This window comes from Buteo buteo, chromosome 7 (genome assembly GCF_964188355.1).
Source record: "Buteo buteo chromosome 7, bButBut1.hap1.1, whole genome shotgun sequence".
Taxonomy (NCBI): domain Eukaryota; kingdom Metazoa; phylum Chordata; class Aves; order Accipitriformes; family Accipitridae; genus Buteo; species Buteo buteo.
Genome location: NC_134177.1, coordinates 11,282,811 through 11,300,398, shown reverse-complemented (window position 1 = coordinate 11,300,398; position 17,588 = coordinate 11,282,811). Strand labels below are relative to the sequence as shown.

Sequence of the window (17,588 nt, the reverse complement as noted above, 5' to 3'; positions counted from 1 at the left end):
ACTGTGCTGCGAGAAGACTTGGGCTAGCAGAGTTGCCTTTGCAGTACTGAGGTGCTGCTGGCATGCAGACCCAAGCATTGTGTTGCTGGCTATGACAGAAGGGTGCTCCTCTAATCTCTCTCCTCTTTGGGGAGAGGAGGGAGAGAATTCTTTTAGACAAGCTTCCTGAAATATGATTTTTGTGATGGTGAAACAAGGAAAGTCTGAGCCAAGAGGCTGCTGTCCCCTAAATCTCTCCCTGCCTCCCCATTTCCTGGACACCTGTGATGGCAACATGCTCTGTAGAGTAGTTTCTGCCTGGACAGACTTTGACTGCACCAAGATGTCAGGACTGCAGCTTGCACTTGTTTAACTGTGTCTTGTGTTTTTAGCGGCAAACAGTCAATCGCCATCGACGACTGCACTTTCCACCAGTGTGTGAGGCTCAGCAAGTTTGACTCTGAGAGGAGCATCAGCTTCATTCCACCAGATGGAGAGTTTGAGCTCATGAGGTACAGTGGTGGGGGATGAACAGGCTGGTGTTGGCATCCGCTTGCTGCTGCAGTAGCATTGCTGCTCTCAGGCAGACTTGCAGCCCTTGAGCACCTAACAAATATGCACTTGCCTTGTTTTCAGAGTGGAATCTGTAGGGTTGTCCTGGGTGTCCCACAAATCCTTCTGTTACAAATGTGATAGAAGCCCAGCTGCATGGTTTTCTTTGCCACAGCCATAGTGTTTAGATGTGGGTTTCCTTACCCTTTAGCTTGCTGTATCTGTTTTTTTTAGTGCTTAAAACTGGTGTCCTTGAACATGGGCCATTGGCAGGAACCAGATATAAAACTTGGGAATTGAGAAACCATCACTGCCCTATGGCAGCACAGATCTTACTGCTGCTTCCTTCTGGAATGGCTCCCTTTCTGGCTGATGTTTCTAAGCTGTTCCCTTTATGCAGAGGCTGTGTCTTTAGGAAGGTGGTATAATTTGAGACCGTAAGGGAGTTAACTCCTCAGAAATCACTGTTGCTTGCATCCCTGCAGATATCGAACCACTAAGGACATTATCCTTCCCTTCCGTGTGATCCCACTGGTGCGGGAGGTGGGTCGGACCAAGCTGGAAGTGAAGGTGGTGATCAAATCAAATTTCAAACCTTCCTTGCTGGCCCAGAAGATAGAGGTAAGAAAATAAAAACCTATGGTCTCTTGTGCCTGGGAATTGTGCCTCTACTTTGTCCCCTGCTGCGAAGTCCTCACAGATGAGTCCTCAAGCTTGTGCAGGACTAAAAGAGCGAACAATGCCCCATGGATGTGCGGTGCTGCTGCGCTTGGAAGGGAACTGCTGTAGGGTAGGGAGGTGGATTTTGTTTTCAGTTGCACAGCCACCTTGGCAGAGGCCTCGTTATTCCCTGCAGCAACTGTTCGCTTAATGTCTTGGCCACTGTGAAAAGTTCATGTTCTTCTGTCTGCATGATCTGATGGTATGTCAGACAGACAGCAGGCTATGAGCTCTGTAAGACAGGCAAAGGGTGGCTTTGCAGCTTAGTCCCCTTCTGGGAAAGCCTTACTGCTGCAAAGCTAGGCTGTCCAGAGCCTGGTGCAACTAGACCTCCCTGGCCATCCTGGCATCCTTCCTGAGCTTGTCTGCCTGACACTAGCCAGGTTTCCTGCAGCCTGAACTGGAGGGCTCTGCCCTGTTCCTCACTAACTGTTGCAGATTCTGAAAATGTGTTTGAACCTTTACTTCAAAGCAAGAAACTGGAGAGCTAGCTGTCGTGGTTTAACCCCACTCAACAACTAAGCACCACGCAGCTGCTCACTCACTTCCCCCCCTCTCAGAGGGATGGGGGAGAGAATGGAGGGGGGGGGGAGGTGGGAAGTAAAACTTGTGGGTTGAGACAAGAACAGTTTAATAGAACAGGAAGGAGGAAAATGATAATGACAATAATAAAATAACAATAATAATAAAGAATTGGAACATACAAAAGTGATGTACAATGCAGTTGCTCACCATTTGCTGACCGATGTCCAGTTAGTTCCTGAGCAGCGATCCCCCCCCAGACCAACTCCTCCCAGTTTACGTACTGGGCATGATGTCACATGGTATGGAATACCCCTTTGGCCAGTTTGGGTCAGCTGCCGTGGCTGTGTCCCCTTCCAACTTCTTGTGCCCCTCCAGCCTTCTTGCTGGCTGGGCATCAAAAGCTGAAAAATCCTTGACTTAGTCTGAACATTACTTAGCAACAACTGAAAACATCAGTGTGTTATCAACATTCTTCTCATACTAAATCCAAGATGTAACAGTATGCCAGCTACTAGAAACAAAACTAACTCTATCCCAGCCAAAACCAGGACACTGTGATGCCTTGTGGTAGCTGATGTTCTCTGGGCCCTGAGATGGGAGAGAGAAGGCCAAGGGGTCCAGGACAGGTGATCTTCCCCTGAGACTGCACAGAGTGCCCAGGCTGCAGTCTCCTCGCCCCTGCTCACCAGACTCTGCTTTCCAGGTCCGGATCCCAACACCCCTCAATACCAGTGGAGTGCAAGTCATCTGTATGAAAGGGAAGGCAAAGTATAAGGCCAGTGAGAATGCCATTGTCTGGAAGTAAGTGAGAATGTTGGGTCTGGGGTGCTGCAGGGGCAGGGCTTGGGGAGGCACAGTCCATTTAGTGCTCGGGTCTGTCCTGAGCATGTGTAGTGAGGGGGAGAATAAACTTGGGCACCTTCTCACTTCTGGACTTTCTCTGATAGGATAAAACGTATGGCTGGAATGAAGGAATCCCAGATCAGTGCAGAGATTGAACTGCTCCCCACCAATGACAAGAAGAAGTGGGCTCGGCCACCAATCTCCATGAACTTTGAGGTGAGTCCCTGCCTGCCTTCCAGGGCGCAGCTAACCTTAGAGAAGCTTTGTCAGTCCAGTCCGTTCTGCCCTCATGGGAATTGCACAGGTTTGAGTGCTCCCTGTCCCAAGCTCACATGTGACTCTTCCTAACACGATGCCAGCCAGGTGGCAAAGCTAATGGAAGAAAATTGCCCTTAAAGCCACTAGAGTCTGTCACTGCATGTGCAGGGGGCAGGGAAGGGAGCAGTGGCTCTTGGTGTCCATTTCTAGATGAAATAGTCCAGGGGTCCTGTGGCATTTTTGTATGGAGAGCGTCTTACCCCTCTGTTCCAATGCTCTCTGCCTTTCCCCTTCTCAATAGGTCCCGTTTGCGCCCTCTGGGCTGAAGGTGCGCTACCTGAAAGTCTTTGAGCCAAAGCTGAACTACAGTGACCATGATGTGATAAAATGGGTGAGGTACATCGGCAGGAGCGGGATCTACGAGACCAGATGCTAGCCCCAGCAGGCTGGCGGGCTCCCTCTTCTCCAAGCCATCCTCCGCCTCTCCTCAGTCTTCAACTACATTCAGAGAAAACATCTGCCTGGCCCCCTCTACGCAGATTGAAAGACCCTGTGGCTCACCTTGGGAGTGAACTCGCCTGCCCGTGCTCAGTTACCACCCATGCTGCAGCTGAAGTTCAGAACCCAGTCGTGTGCAGGGGTGCAGTCAGCCTCCTGCTCCCTGTCCCAGGGTGAGGAAGGGCTAGTCTAACTCCCATCCTCTCGTGATCTTTCTAGGGAACGTCCACCATTAAACTCCTCTTCTGTTGGTGTCTCACTACTTGCATCATATCCTAGTATTTTTGAAGTTCTTGTGCATATGTACTCGTAGAATAGACCTAAACATAGACTGGACAAATCTGAGTTGAAGTTACCCTGGCTTCTGTACTAGCTATTGCTGTTGTGGTAGATGTTGCTGGCCAGTCCGAGATGCCTGGGGTGGTGAGTTTGTCGGGCCTCCCCCAGAGGAGATGGTGGGCTCGCCAGATCTCACCACCAGCTTATATTTCTTGCAAAGTCGTCAGTATAGAGTCCTGCCGTGGGAAGGTTTGTGACCAAAAAGGATGAGGGTTTAGGCTCTTACTGGTGTGTATGTGGGTGGCACAGCATTTCAGGTCCTTAGAGCACTTACCCCCACCCACTGCTGGCTCGAGCCAGTCTGTCCTTTCCAGACAAATGGGAAACGTGGCCCCTCTGTCCCAGGGAGTGCGGGGTCAGCTGAGCTCTGTCAGGATGTGAACAGGGTCTGCCCTTGGGGAATCTAAAATGCAGCTGGTGGTAAAAGCCCCCTGCCCCAGCCTGCCCTCTCCACAATTCTACCAAACGCTTCTGGGCCATAGGAATGCTGCTGCTACCCACAATCCCGCTTCTGGTAGTGTGGTCTCCATTTTGTACACTTTGTGATTTGTCCAGCTCTGAATCTAATAAAGTATGTAGAACGGAGAAGGCTACCTGTGCTGCTGTCGGGGACTTGCGGTGCAAGAGCCTGGGCCGTGCTCTGGGCCTGTGCCAGCGTGCCTTCGGCTTGCTTTTGTTGCTTCCCCAGCCCAGAGCTGCCTGGGCGTTAGTAGGTAAAAAGGACAATGTTTTTGTTTCCTGCAGCGCCACTGCTGGACTCCAGCTGCTGCAGCAGCTCCCTGGGGAAAGGAGGGTGCTCTGGCCATTCCCCCTGGGGCTGGCTCACCAAAACCTGCAGCTGGGCTACCCTGTCCAGCCTTCTGCCGGCCTGGCTCCTCTGAAGTGAGCCTTGTGAACTAAGTGAACCTTGGTGGCTTCTCCTTGTGAAGCAGCTGATGGGGGGGGAAGGAGTTGTTTTCCCTTTTGGCTTGGCCTTTGGAGGCTGGGGGTCTGGTCCCTGAAGACACAAGCGCCTGCTGCAGCAGCTGTGAGTGGCCCTTGGCTCAAGGCCCGCTGCCCGTGCTCCGTGAGCGGAGGGCTGTGCTGAGCACGGGCACGGCCCCGGCTGGCTTGTTCCGAGTCCCTCAACAGAAAAAAACCCACCGCCCAACCACCGCGTAGTGACGGTGGCTGGAGAGCCCAAACTCTTATTTTGCTGCTTTAAAAGGAGGGATGAGGAAACCCGGCCCCAACGCCTTACCCCCCCTCCTCCGCTGCGGGGAAGGCCGGCCCCGGGGCCCCTCGCCCGCCCGCCCGCTGGGTGCCGAGGGGCTGCGCGCCCCGGCCCCGGCCCCGGCCCCGCTGGCGGGCGGCCGCACGTGCCGGCGGGCTGGCCCCGCCCCGCCCCAGACTCCACTTCCCAACGGCCCCCGCGCGCATGGCGGCCGCCCGCCTCCTTCCCGGCGGCCCCCGCGCGCGCGCCGTCCCTTCCGCCTCTGCCGCGGTGCCGGGCTCCGTGCGGCGGCACCGGGCCGCGCCGCGGCCGGGCCCCGCTCCGGCTCCGGCTCCGCCATGGCGTCCTGCGCCGACATCCTCCGCAGCGAGTTCCCCGACCTGGACGGCGAGGTCTTCGCTTACGTGACGGGTGAGCGGCGCCCGCCTCCCCGCGGCTCGGCCTCCCGCCCCGCCGCGTGTCGCGACACCGCCCCGCTGTCGCGACAGGCGGCCGCGCCCGTGGTCGCGACAGGCCGGCCGGGGAGGGGAGGGGCGGGGGAGGGCGAGCGGGCGGCTGCCGCCACCTGTCGGCCGCGTCGCGACACGCGGCCCCCCGTCGCGACAGCGCCGTCGCCGTGTGCCCGCAGGGATCCTGCACGGCAGCGGGGCGGACTTCGAGTCGGTGGACGAGCTGGTGGAGGCGGTGGGGGAGCTGCTGCGGGAGGTGTCGCGGGACGCCAAGGACGACGGCGCCATCCGGGAGATCTGCCAGCGCCTCTTCAACACCCTGCAGCTGTAAGGGTCGCCCCGGCCCCCGCCCTCGCACCTCCTCGCCACCCTCCTCCTCCTCACCCTCACCCTCCTCCTCCTCTCGCAGGGACGAGGGCCGGGCCCAGCGCTGCAGCCAGGTGCTGCTGGACGCCCCCATCCAGCTCTCCCAGATCACCGACGGATACGGTGAGTGGGGACCCCCAGCCACGCGTGTCACCCCCGCGGCTCCCGCCCTCTCTCACCAGGCTGCCAGCGGCGGGGACGGGCTCGGGGCGTTGAGCGTGCAGGCGCCTGACCTTGGGGAGCGGTTCCCCCCGCCCGCGGGCGCCTCGGGCTCCCCCTCACGGGTGCGCACACATACGCACCCCACACACCCCCACACGCGCTTCTCTTCCTGCTGCTGAGCCGGGGCCGGCAGCACCCGGCTGCCTGCAGGGTAAGCTGGGGTGGCGGGAGAGGAGCCACCTTCGGTCCCCTCGTCCTGCTGGGAGAGGGAACGGTCGTGCCTGGTCGTGGGCAGCCGTTACGGCAGCGCTTTGTGGAGCCTCCCTGGAGCACCTGCTCACCAACCCAACCCTCTCGTTGCAGCAGATGCCAGCGTGGACCTGCTGCCGGGGCTGTTGCTGAAGAGAGGCCAGACCTCGGTAAGTGGGGGGCCGTGCCCTCGTTCGTAAGCCGGCAGACCCGGTGGGAGCAACTAATGCGTGGGGCTGCGGGTGCCCTGCCCTGCTCCGGTCATCTCGGCCTCGGAGAGTAGCTGGGACAGGCAGCCGTCCTGGTTAGGGACGGAGCAAGCTCCTCCTCCTCACTGTAATTTGGGAAACTCTTGACCTTGGTCTGGTAAAGAGGCTCAACAGGAGTTAACGGCTTATTAATTTGACAAGATCTATTTTCCTGTCATTTCTCAATGAATTTCAAAGCGTGGGTGATGCAGTGGTGGTGCTCAGAGCGCAGCTTCTCTGACTTTCACAAGGACCTTTGGATTCTACAGCAAGGCATTTGAGAAAATAGGATGTACCGGGATGACATCGTGCCATATTCAATGAGAGAGAAAATCCTGGCTAATGGTTAGATGCTGGAATGTTACAGGTGGGGAATTAGCAGGGAGCAGCTGTTTTCCAGAGAGCTGCTGCGGGGAGGTCGTAAGCCCAGCTTTAGAAGTGGCTGTGGATTGTCATGGTTTGAGAGATAAGAGCAGGAGCAGGGAAGTTGGGAAGCAGTTACGCTCCGTGACCCGAGGGAAATGGGAACATCTTTACCGATGAAATGTGTGGCTGCTCAGGAGCAACCTGGCTTGCCCTCTGCGTTGGATGTGCCAGAGTTTGAATACGGGTGAGGTGCGGTTGTGCATCTGCAAAGCAAGGATGGCGGTAGCTGTACAGGGTGGGCAGTCACTCTATCAGGCTGGTCTCTTACAGAGCTCTCCTTTTGTGGGGTAACGTGTTGAGGATGAGAACCCCTCGCTTGGAGGCTGAGACCTAACGTGATCCCCATGTGTCTGAATGGGAGTCTTAAGTGAAAGCTGGCAGCTGTTGCTGGTTTTGGCACCGGAGTTGTTGGTGCTGGGTTCACTCTCTGGCTCTCGTGTCCACAACTCAAAAAGGATCTTCAGAAAAATTGGAGACGGTTCAGAGAAGGCCTCGGGAGGCCTCTCAGGTTTTGGAGGACATGTCTTACTGGGAGATTCAGGGAGCTTGGTATAGTTTACAGAGTGACTCAATCTGTCTGTAGGTATGGGGTCACAGCTCCAGTAACAAGACGCTCTTCAGTCTAACATGCAGGTCTGTAACATGCTTCGGTGGCTGCAGAGTTGCCTAGAAATATCTAGGAGTGTTCTTGGTCAGCCACAAATATTTGACTTGACGCAGGAATAAGCTGGAGTGGGCTGAGAGCCTGGCCAAGACCAGAGGCCAGGTTAAAATGCTTGGCTCGTTCTTGCCTTCAGGTTTAATTAAATGCTTTTTGTCTCTGTCATGATTGATCCACTGCGTAAGCTGAGTTTGTTCCAAACTGGCTAAAGTTTAACGTGTCGGGAAGGGAAACGCCTCACGGTCCAGGGTGATGGTGGGCGCAGGGTGTAGCGGAGGAGGCACTGGGATAGCAGGTTGCTGCTGATGAAGTGACTTGGCTGACCCCAGTCCCCGGAACTACAAAAACTGGCTGTGCGTTAGGGTCAGCCAAACCCTTTGCGTTGCTGAGGCAAACTGTTGTGTATGAGCAGTTGATTTAGGACTTCATTCCTGAAGTGACTTCCTGGCCTGATTAGCTTCCTCAAAATGTGCTTGAATCTGTCCCAGTTCTTCTGTCCTACCTCCCTCCTGCCCTCCCTCCCTTCCTTCCAGGCATGAGGGGTTGATTGAGCTCTTTTGTCCTGGTGTTGGGCTTTTGGGGCTTTTGCTGAAGATGCTCTCTCTTCTTTAAACTCTCTGTTTCATGGCCCAGATGGTGAATGCCAAGAAACTGGAGAAGGCGGAAGCCAGGCTGAAAGCCAAGCAGGACAAGAGGATGGAGCGGGATTCCCTGAAGTCATCTGGTCCTCTGTGAGTATGGAAGGTGCCTCGAAGATCCCCATCTTGTTCTGCTGAGCTTGGCTGGGATCTGGCTGTACCGGAGCTTTCCTGTTGAGCCCCCTTCTCTGTCTTCTGCCTGCCGACAGGGTTCTTGAGGAGGCATCTGCCAGCCAAGCTGCCAGCAAGAAGGAGACTCGCATGGAGTCATCAGGCAAGAACAAGTCATATGATGTGCGCATCGAGAACTTCGATGTGTCCTTCGGTGAGCGGTGAGTGCAGGTTGGGAGGTGGGACAGATTCTGGCTGAGGTTTTGGACCATGGGGGATTGAGACTGGATAAGAGAGTGGTTGAGAAATTACAGAGGGTATGGGAAAGATCAGAAAGCAAGGTGGGCACCCGGCCCTGTTGGCTTTGGGCAGGAGAAGTCTGTGATGGTTGCTTGGCTCCAGCACAGCCTGAAGTATGCTGGGGGCAGGTGGCTGCTGGTTTTCTCCCTCTCCGTGGGGCAGTCTGACTGGGTACCTGCCTGCCTGTCTGGTCTCTTGCTTTAGTGTCCTACTGGCGGGAGCAGACCTGAACCTGGCGTTTGGACGGCGCTACGGACTGGTGGGCAGGAACGGGCTGGGGAAGACCACGCTGCTGAAGATGATCGCCAGCCGGAGCCTGCGCATCCCCTCGCACATCAGCATCCTCCACGTGGAGCAGGAGGTGGCAGGGGACGAGACGCCGGCGCTGCAGAGTGTGCTGGAGTGCGACACCACTCGTGAGAGCCTGCTGCGGGAGGAGAGGGATCTGACGGCTAAGGTTAATGCTGGCAGGTGAGATGTTGCTACTGGGTTTCCAGCCCTTCTATGGCCTCTTGACCACGAGGTCTTGTTCTGAGGTCTCTCCCTTCAAATGAAGGGCTCCGGCAAGGCTGGGCTGCATCTTGCCCACCTTAGTCCTGCTTGGGGAGATCAGCCTCCTCCCCTAGCACTCAAACCCTCACCCTGATCAGTCCCACACACTCCTCTTTGTCCTGCCCCAGGGGAGAAGGGACGGAAGGTGCCAGGCTGTCAGAGATCTACGCAAAGCTGGAGGAGATTGAGGCAGACAAGGCCCCAGCGAGGTGAGACAGCCCTGTAGGCACCGCTATCCGTTGTCATGGCCAGAGCTGGGCAGTGGTTTGGGGCATGGAAGGGTGATGCTGTGGTGCTGGGATCCACCATGTGGGGACAGGGGCCTCTCCCTACTGCTCTTCTTGTCTCTTCTTCTGTCAAGCTCTGCCGGGTTAGGAGTAGTCGAGCTTCCCCACGAAGCTGGAGGGATTGTTTTTTGCCCCAAATGGCTTGCATCGTTGCTGCTGCACCTCTCGGACCTCCCTAGGTTTCTGGTGTCTGGGGAACATTTCTGGGATGTTGGTGGTAGTGACTCTCTTCCTGTCTAAAGAGCTGAAAACTTCTTGCAAATCTCTTGGGAGTTCATGTGGATGCTTTGCCTTGCTGGGCTGCATTTCCCAGCCAAGTGCTGCTCTTGGGTGTGCAGGAAGTTTTCCTGTGCCAGAATGGCTTTAAACTGTGCAGCAGAGTCCCCTTGATGGCCATGGGTCCGAGACCTCAGACCGTGCTCTGCCATTGGATGCTGTAGCTGGATTCCAGTTCTCTCCCCTTTTTCCCAGGGCGTCCGTCATTCTCGCTGGGCTGGGCTTTAATGCAAAGATGCAGCAACAGACAACCAAGTAAGTTGCCAAGCCCTGGGCATCGAGACAGAAAGGGGTCTGGGGAGCTGTTGTTCCTAGCAAGCCCCCAGGCACTGCTGTGGCTGTAAGGGAGGGAAGCACTGTGGGAGAGCAGGCGTCTATTCCTGCCCATCTGATCTGGTCTCCTGCCCTGGGGGTGCCAAGCCACCTGCCTGCTGGACCACGGATCTTGTGCTGTGCCCGAGATCTCTGCAAGGACAGGCTGTCTCTGGGTGACAGCAGAGCCGAAAGGGCCACAGGGGAGCAGGGAGCCTGGCAGGCAGGCAAACACAGAGTTGCTCTGCATTAAACAGTAAACCCTCTCTGCAACCTCTTCTCTCCTCAGAGAGTTTTCCGGAGGCTGGAGAATGAGACTGGCCTTAGCCAGAGCCCTGTTTGCCAGGTTGGTGTCCAGACCTTCATGCTATCGGGTTAACCCTCCTTGCCGTCTGTGCTGCGAGGTGCAGGGGTGCTGCCTAGGGGTCCTTTTGACTGAGTTTCTGGGATTGGGAAGGGTTGGAGACATCACAGTTTGGTGCATGTGATGAAATGCGCTCTGCACTGACCCTGTGCTCTTTTTGCTTTTGATACCCGTGTCTTGTTTTTCCTAGGCCAGATCTCCTTCTGCTGGATGGTAAGTTGATACTGTGAGTCCCCTTTGACACCACTGCTGGGCCTGCCTGTGCCTTTGCTGGGCTTGGGAACGTGCCGTGGCCTTTAGCTGCCTGCTCAAAATAGCCCTGTGTGACGGGGCTGGAGTGGCGGGGCTGTCGGTGCTCCCTGGCACGGTGGGCAGTGCTGGCCGGGATGTAGGGAAGTCTGCTTGGGCAGCCGCTTTTGCTGCGCTCAGCAGAGCTCTGCCCCATGCCCCAGCCGGGTGGTCTGCGTGTCATCCTGCCCCAAGCAGTCCCTTTCCCTCGCCTGTCCCCGTGATGCACCCTGGCTACCAGCCCGCACTGGGGGGAGTCCCTTCAACACCAGGGGTGACCCTGGGGCTAGGAGGTGCCCACCCTGGGTGGAGGGTCTGGGTGAGATGCTGCTGCTGGGCGTCAAGGTCTGGGTGATGGTATGGAGTGGGGGGAACGTCCCTGGCTGAGCCTTGGACCCCTGTGCCCATACCCCATCACACCCTACATCTGTGAGTCCCCTGAGCTGGGGGAGGAAGGTCCCCACGCAGGGTCTCTTCCTCCACAACACTGATCGCTAGCCTTTCCTGTGTAAAAAAACGTAATCCAGCCATCCTCCTCCCTCCTGACCTCAGTGCCTCTCTCCCTTCCCTCAGAGCCAACGAACATGCTGGACGTGAGGGCCATTTTGTGGCTGGAGACCTACCTGCAGGTAGGGGATGGTGGGAGGCCCCAAGACAGAGTGAGGGCAAGGGATGGAGATGTCCTCCAGGCTGGTGTCTCACCTCGCTGGGTGGTGGGGCTAAGCCCTGCGCTCTGGCTTGATGATGCTCAGGCCTCCCTCTCGCTGTCTCCTCCAGACCTGGCAGTCGACCATCCTCGTGGTGTCCCATGACAGGAACTTCCTGAACGCGGTGGCCACGGACATCATCCACCTGCACTCGCAGCGGCTGGACACGTACCGCGGGGACTTTGAGAACTTCATGAAGATCAAGGAGGAGCGGCTGAAGAACCAGCAGCGAGAGTATGAAGCCCAGCAGCAGTACCGTGAGCACATCCAGGTACTGGGAGAAGCCAGTAGTGCTGGGGCACTCTTCTCCCAGCCGTGTCCCTTTCTCCATGTTTCTAGACCTGTGGATGTGTGTCCTGGTTTCAGCTGGGATAGAGTTAATTGTCTTCCTAGTAGCTGGTACAGTGCTATGTTTTTGAGTTAGGTATGACAAGAATGTTGATAACACACTGATGTTTATAGTTGTTGCTAATAGTGTTTAGTCTAAAGTCAAGGATTTTTCAGCTTCTGATGCCCAGCCAGCAAGAAGGCTGGAGGGGCACAAGAAGTTGGGAGGGGACACAGCCAGGGCAGCTCACCCAAACTGGCTAAAGGGGTATTCCATACCACGTGAAGTCACGTCTAGTATATAAACTGGGGGGAGTGGGGGTGGGGGGATTGCCGCTTGGGGACTAACTGGCCATCAGTCGAGGGATGGTGATCAATTGCACTGTGCATCATTTGTACATTCCAATCCTTTTATTATTACTGTTGTCATTTTATTAGTGTTATCATTTTTAGTTTCTTCTTTTCTGTTCTATTAAACCGTTCTTATCTCAACCCACGAGTTTTACTTGTTTTCCTGATTTTCTCCCCCATCCCACTGGGTGGGGCGGGGGGGAAGTGAGTGAGGAGCTGCATGGTGCTTAGTTGCTGGCTGGGGTTAAACCACAACAATGTGGCTGTATTGTTGCAGGAGGTTTGGCAGCAGAGTGGCTGGGACTGAAGGGGACCTAGGGCTCTCTGATGCTTTTCTCTCTTGTAGGTTTTCATCGACCGCTTTCGCTACAACGCCAACCGGGCGTCCCAAGTGCAGAGCAAGCTCAAGCTGTTGGAGAAGCTGTGAGTGCCTGTCCTGCTCCTCTCTGGAGGTGGGGAAGGGGCAGCGCTCGTGGGAAGAAACAGAGGTTCCCAGGGTGCCTGGGAGATAGAGGGGTGCTTTGGGCGTTGGGTGCTCTGTTCTCTCTAGTCCAGAGGCTTTGGCTAGGATGAGGTGTCACAGAGCTGAAGACTCTCTCTGGGCTTCTGGTGTGGGATCAGACCCCCAGTGCAAGGCACCTTGGTTACTTGTCTCCTCTCCTTGCAGGCCAGAGCTGAAACCTGTGGACAAGGAGTCTGAGGTGATCATGAAGTAAGTGTTCCCCGAGCCCTTGCTTGGAGGGCACCTGGCTCCATTTCTGACATGAGCTCCTCCTGGGTCCTGTCCCAGCTGTGGGACAACCACCCCTTCCTGAGGGCCAGCCTTACTCTGATAGGGAGCCCAGACAAGCCCCTGTGTTCAGGCTGGGTTCCCTCCTGGGGACAAGGCTGCAGATGAGTGTCCCCTTCTTGTGACCGTCCTTCCCAGAGGCCCTGCATGGTAGGGAGGTCCCCTTGCCACCTGGGGGGTTGCAGAGGTTGTCCCGGGTGGTGGGGCTGGGAGCAGGGTCTTTGAAGTTCCTGGGCATCTCTCACCTCTTCCTGCCTTCCCAGGTTCCCTGATGGCTTTGAGAAGTTCTCCCCCCCAATTCTGCAGCTAGACGAAGTAGACTTCTATTATGACCCAAGTCACTACATCTTTTGTTCCCTCTCCGTCTCTGCTGACCTGGAGTCCCGCATCTGTGTGGTATGTGGGATCGCAGAGTAGCGGTGGCTATGAGGGGCCTTGGGAGGGCCAGCTTTGATACTAGGTCAGGTTGCTCAGGTCCTTGTCAAGTTGAATTCTGGATATCTCCGGGGGGGGCTATTTGTCCCATTCCTCTGGGTCCCATTGCAGCATTTGACCATCCTCATTTTGAGGAACATTAGAACATTTTTCCTAATACCAGTTAGAATTTGTGACTTATGCCTGTGGTCCGTCACCCTTTCACCCAGGCGCCTCTAAGAGGCTGGGTCCATCTTCTCTGTAACTCCCTGTTAGCTGACAACAGCAGTGTGTAGTGGGGGCTTCTGCTACATTGGATGGGGCAGCAGAGAGACTCTTACATGCTCGCAAATGAGGCTGGGACCCAGTAGTCCTTAGGTTCGGGGGTTGGGGAGGGAACATCTTCTAGCATTCTGCCTGTGCTGCTTGTCAGTGATAGAAATGCAGCTTCCAGGTAGCTGTATTCACTGGTAGGACTCTCAACCTGCCCCCCTCCACTGCGTGATCATCCAAGAGAGCGGAAATTCCCTGATCACTGCCCCCCCCCCTCCGAAGTACCTTCATGGGTTTCACGTTCTCCAATGCTGCTGCTGCTTCTCTAGGTTGGGGAAAACGGAGCTGGCAAGTCGACCATGCTAAAGATCTTAATGGGGGAGCTGGCACCAGTCAGAGGGATCAGACATGCTCACAGGTACCTGGTAGGAAGGGCTGGGGGACTGGGAGGAATGGTGCAGCTGGAGGGCTTCTGGGCTGTGCTTTGGAGTGATGGCTGCCCGAGTGACGGGGATGGGTCCACGCATATGCCCCCCTTCCTGTAGCTGCAGCTGCAAGCACCATGGTTGCAGGGCATGGTACCAGCTCCCAATCCCTCTTCTTGTTCTGCAGAAACCTCAAGATCGGTTATTTCAGCCAGCACCATGTGGATCAACTGGACTTGAACATCAGTGCTGTAGAGTTACTGGCAAGAAAGTTCCCAGGTGAGTTTTGGAGATTCCAGGAGATCAGGGCGATTGAGGTCTCCTTTGCCATGCACGGCGCACCACTGATTTGTTCCGTGGCCCTGGGCAGAAGGCTCTGTCACGTCGGTGCTTAAGGGACACTGCCTGCTCTGGTTTAATTCCCCACGTCCAGCCAAGTTCAGGACACCAGCTATGAGAAGCAGGGGTAGTTGGCAGGCTGCAGACCTCAGGCTGCTGCTCCACCGTGGCCGGGTTTTGGGGGCAGATGACCCACTTTCCTGCTGGGCACAGAACGAGCACTGGCTCCCCCTTTCCCAGCTGCCAAAACCTCTGGCTCCCTTCTCTACCACTTGACATTACGTGACGCGGTGACAGGGAATTGGGGGCAGCGTCACTTCTGGAGTCAGTCACCAGCCCTGCAGCCACTGTCCTGATTGCGTCAGTCAGATTTTCCCCGCAAACCCCCTGCTTGGGAGGCAATTACCTGGAAGCGGCTGCTGAATTCCTCCCACACCGTGCTGGTCTGGCACAGGCTGCCCAGCCACGGCGCCCACCGAACTCACGGTGCCGAGGGCCCTGTGTCACGCTGGGTCTGCCATAGCTGTGTTGTGACACGCTCCTGCAGGGAAGACGGAGGAGGAGTACCGGCATCAGCTGGGGAGCTACGGCATCTCGGGAGAGCTGGCCGTGCGTCCCGTGGCCAGCCTGTCTGGAGGTCAGAAGAGTCGCGTGGCCTTTGCCCAGATGACTATGTCCTGGTAATTTTCTCCCAGATGCTGTTAATTTTTGCGTGGCTCCATCCCTGGAGCCTGCTTCACCGGGAGGAAGGCGGGCACCCAGGGACTTTCTGCTGCCCCACGGAAGCCTTGGGACTTTTGTGGGGAGGGAGGTTGTCATCCTGGGGGGGACTGCGTGGAAGGAGGCAGGTGGCTTCCTCCTACTGCTTTGGGCTCACCGGGATGAGAGGTGTCCCTGGAGCTGGGTGATGCTGATCTTGGGGCCAGGCACATGCCGACGGCTGTGGCTCTAAGTGGCTAAAGCAGCCGCCTGTTGGAGGTCGCTGCAGTAGGACGGGGTGTGGACCCAGCCCGGGCCCGTTCCAGTGCATACTCAGAGCTGTCGTCTCTTCCAGTCCAAACTTCTATATCCTGGATGAGCCGACAAATCACCTGGACATGGAGACCATCGAGGCACTGGCAAAGGCACTGAATAAGTTCCGGGTAAGGTTCCCTCAACAAGATCTCCCATTTTTCTAATGCTTCCTGCAGCCTCCAGCTCCGGTTACTTGGTATCATTGCCGGAGGTGGGTGGTCAAATACCAGTGGTGGCTTCAAGTCCAGGACAGAATTTGGGAAGTCAGTCACATTTCTCCCTTAGCCATCTGTCCTGGTGGTTTGTTTCACTTGCTGGCTTTGTCTAGGGGTTGCTGAGAGAGGCAACAGCAGACCAGAGAGCACCTTGCCCCCCATCTTGACCAGTAACCTACACCCTGTGGCTTCTCACGTGCTGCATGTGGCACTCAGCCCTGCCTTGGGGCTGCTGCAATCAGCCTGGTTCTCACTGGTTTGTAGTTTCTCTCAGGTTGGGGCAGTTTTCCTGTGAAAGACAAGCTTAACTGAGGTTGCTCGGGGCCTTGCCCAGCCACCTTTTGACTGTTATTGACTCCACCTGGAATCTCCATCCTTGAAGTTGTCAGAGACCTGGAGAGCCAGTAACAAACCCTGCACTTGCCTTCCAGGAGGGGAGGCTAAATACCTTACTGCTGCACATGCCCCCTCCGTACGTGGTCTGTCTGTCCCCCCGAAGGAAGGAAAGGCTGGGATTAGGTCCCTGCCAGTGGAATATTGTTCAGTTTTCCCTGGAGCGGATGGAAACCTGAAGTTCTGGGCACAGGCTGGACAGGGGCGCAGGATCTCCACGTCACCGGCGCTGGGCCCTGGGTTGCGCTCCACTAAGTTCCCTTTTTTTCCCTCCTTGTGCATTGGCAGGGTGGTGTAATTCTGGTGTCCCACGACGAGCGCTTCATCCGCCTGGTGTGCCAGGAGCTGTGGGTGTGCGAGAACGCCACCGTGACCCGCATCGAGGGTGGCTTCGACCAGTACAGAGACATCCTGAAGGAGCAGTTCCGGAAGGAGGGTTTCCTATAAGGGAGGCGGGAGCCGGACTGCGCCGGGGGCTGGAGCTTGAAGCTCGGCCGCCTCGGCATCCATCCCAACTGTGCCTGGCAGAGCGCTGAGGAGGCTGCTGCCCGCATGGACCGTCAGCCATGCCATCAAACTGCCACCTGAACTGCTCTCCCCTCCCGGGGCCGGGCGGAAGGACAGCGAGGGAGCGGGAGCCCGGTGCTGCGCGTGGCCAGGGGGGCACACGGGGGGCTCTGCTGCTGGCCGAGGCTGTGCCCGGTGCTGGGCCCACTGGAAAGGCTGTGCCTGGAGCTGCTGCTTTGCCGAGAGGAGGGAAGGGGGTGTCGTGTCCCGACCCCCCCCCCCCCGGCCCGGTTTAACTCCGTGCTCTGGAGGGCAGGAGAGGAGCTGTTCTCCATGTTCCTTTGCTTCCCCCTCTGCCTTTTTTTTTTTTTCTTTTTTTTTGGTTTAACTGGCTGAACACTAGTCGGGCTCCATCACATGTCACCATCCCCTCTGCCGCCCTGGAGGGAAACGAGGCCTTTGCTGCTAAAAGTAACCCCTGCCTCTTCCCCCAGCCCCTAAAAACTGGGGCTCGCTTGGTCTGTCCTGCCCAGGGGCTTGCATTCCTAGCGCGGAGCGAGCCAGAGCCCGGCTCTGCCTGGGCCCAGCTCCCTGCTCCCTTCCCCACGCTGCTGCCGCCGCCGCTGCCTCACCTCGCTGCCTGCCTTTCCTCCCAAACCGGCCCTGGGGTGGGCTGCCCGGGGGTGGGCTGCCCGGCACCCCTCCCTGCCCGCCTGCGCGGAGGTTGCAGTGTAAATAAACCCAGGACGCAGTGGGTGCAGCGCTCTCCTTTCCTTGGGGGGGGGGGGGGCTTGAATTTGGGGGGGGGGGGAGTGTCCTGGTGCCTGAGCATGAGGCTGCTCGGGGGGAGATGGTTTCTAGTTGGGTCTCCCCAGATTAAATGGCTCCTCGGGGGTAGGGGGGAGGCTGGTGCTTGGGGGGGGGGGGGCTCTTGGGGGGCACGGAGCCGGGGCGAGGGCGGGGTTGGGTGTCAGCTGTGGCGGGCGCTGGATCCGGTTGTGGTTTGGGGGCTGCGGAAAACCGGGGCTGGGGGGGGGTGGGCGGGAGGAGGGGGCAGAGCTGGGGGGTCCCCTGGCAGCCCGGGGAAAAAGGGAAGGGGGGGGCGGTGCCGGCGGCAACCGGCGCCCCGGGGGTGCGCGAAGCAGGAGGTGCGAAGCAGCCCGGCGCCGGTAGAGGCGGACACCCCCCCACACACACACCCCATCCCCCCCTCCCCT

At 57.2% G+C, this 17,588-nt stretch overlaps 2 protein-coding genes across 3 annotated transcripts in view; both read left to right on the top strand.

Moving 5' to 3' along the window:
* AP2M1 (adaptor related protein complex 2 subunit mu 1) overlaps nt 1–4,302 on the top strand; it is a 31,077-nt gene extending 26,775 nt beyond the window's left edge. The window contains exons 7-11 of the mRNA XM_075031518.1: nt 372–491; nt 1,017–1,152; nt 2,480–2,577; nt 2,724–2,835; nt 3,179–4,302. Of these exons, the coding sequence (XP_074887619.1) occupies nt 372–491; nt 1,017–1,152; nt 2,480–2,577; nt 2,724–2,835; nt 3,179–3,313 (601 nt within the window). The 3' untranslated portion in view covers nt 3,314–4,302. The remainder of the gene's footprint in view (nt 1–371; nt 492–1,016; nt 1,153–2,479; nt 2,578–2,723; nt 2,836–3,178) is intronic.
* An 877-nt stretch (nt 4,303–5,179) lies between these two features.
* ABCF3 (ATP binding cassette subfamily F member 3) lies at nt 5,180–17,127 on the top strand. Of its 2 annotated transcripts, none has more exons than XM_075031517.1 (21): nt 5,180–5,338; nt 5,556–5,703; nt 5,786–5,865; nt 6,271–6,323; nt 8,122–8,219; nt 8,336–8,458; nt 8,742–9,008; nt 9,218–9,298; nt 9,848–9,907; nt 10,254–10,310; nt 10,519–10,541; nt 11,190–11,245; nt 11,394–11,594; nt 12,348–12,424; nt 12,669–12,713; nt 13,055–13,187; nt 13,808–13,896; nt 14,091–14,182; nt 14,790–14,922; nt 15,297–15,384; nt 16,153–17,127. In XM_075031517.1, the coding sequence occupies exons 1-21, from the start codon at nt 5,266–5,268 to the stop codon at nt 16,309–16,311; spliced, it is 2,136 nt and encodes a 711-aa protein (XP_074887618.1). In that variant the 5' UTR covers nt 5,180–5,265; the 3' UTR covers nt 16,312–17,127. The 2 variants fall into 2 exon arrangements, with proteins under 2 accessions (XP_074887618.1, XP_074887617.1); XM_075031516.1 differs by having other exon boundaries at nt 6,268–6,323.
* Nucleotides 17,128–17,588: the final 461 nt, after the last annotated feature.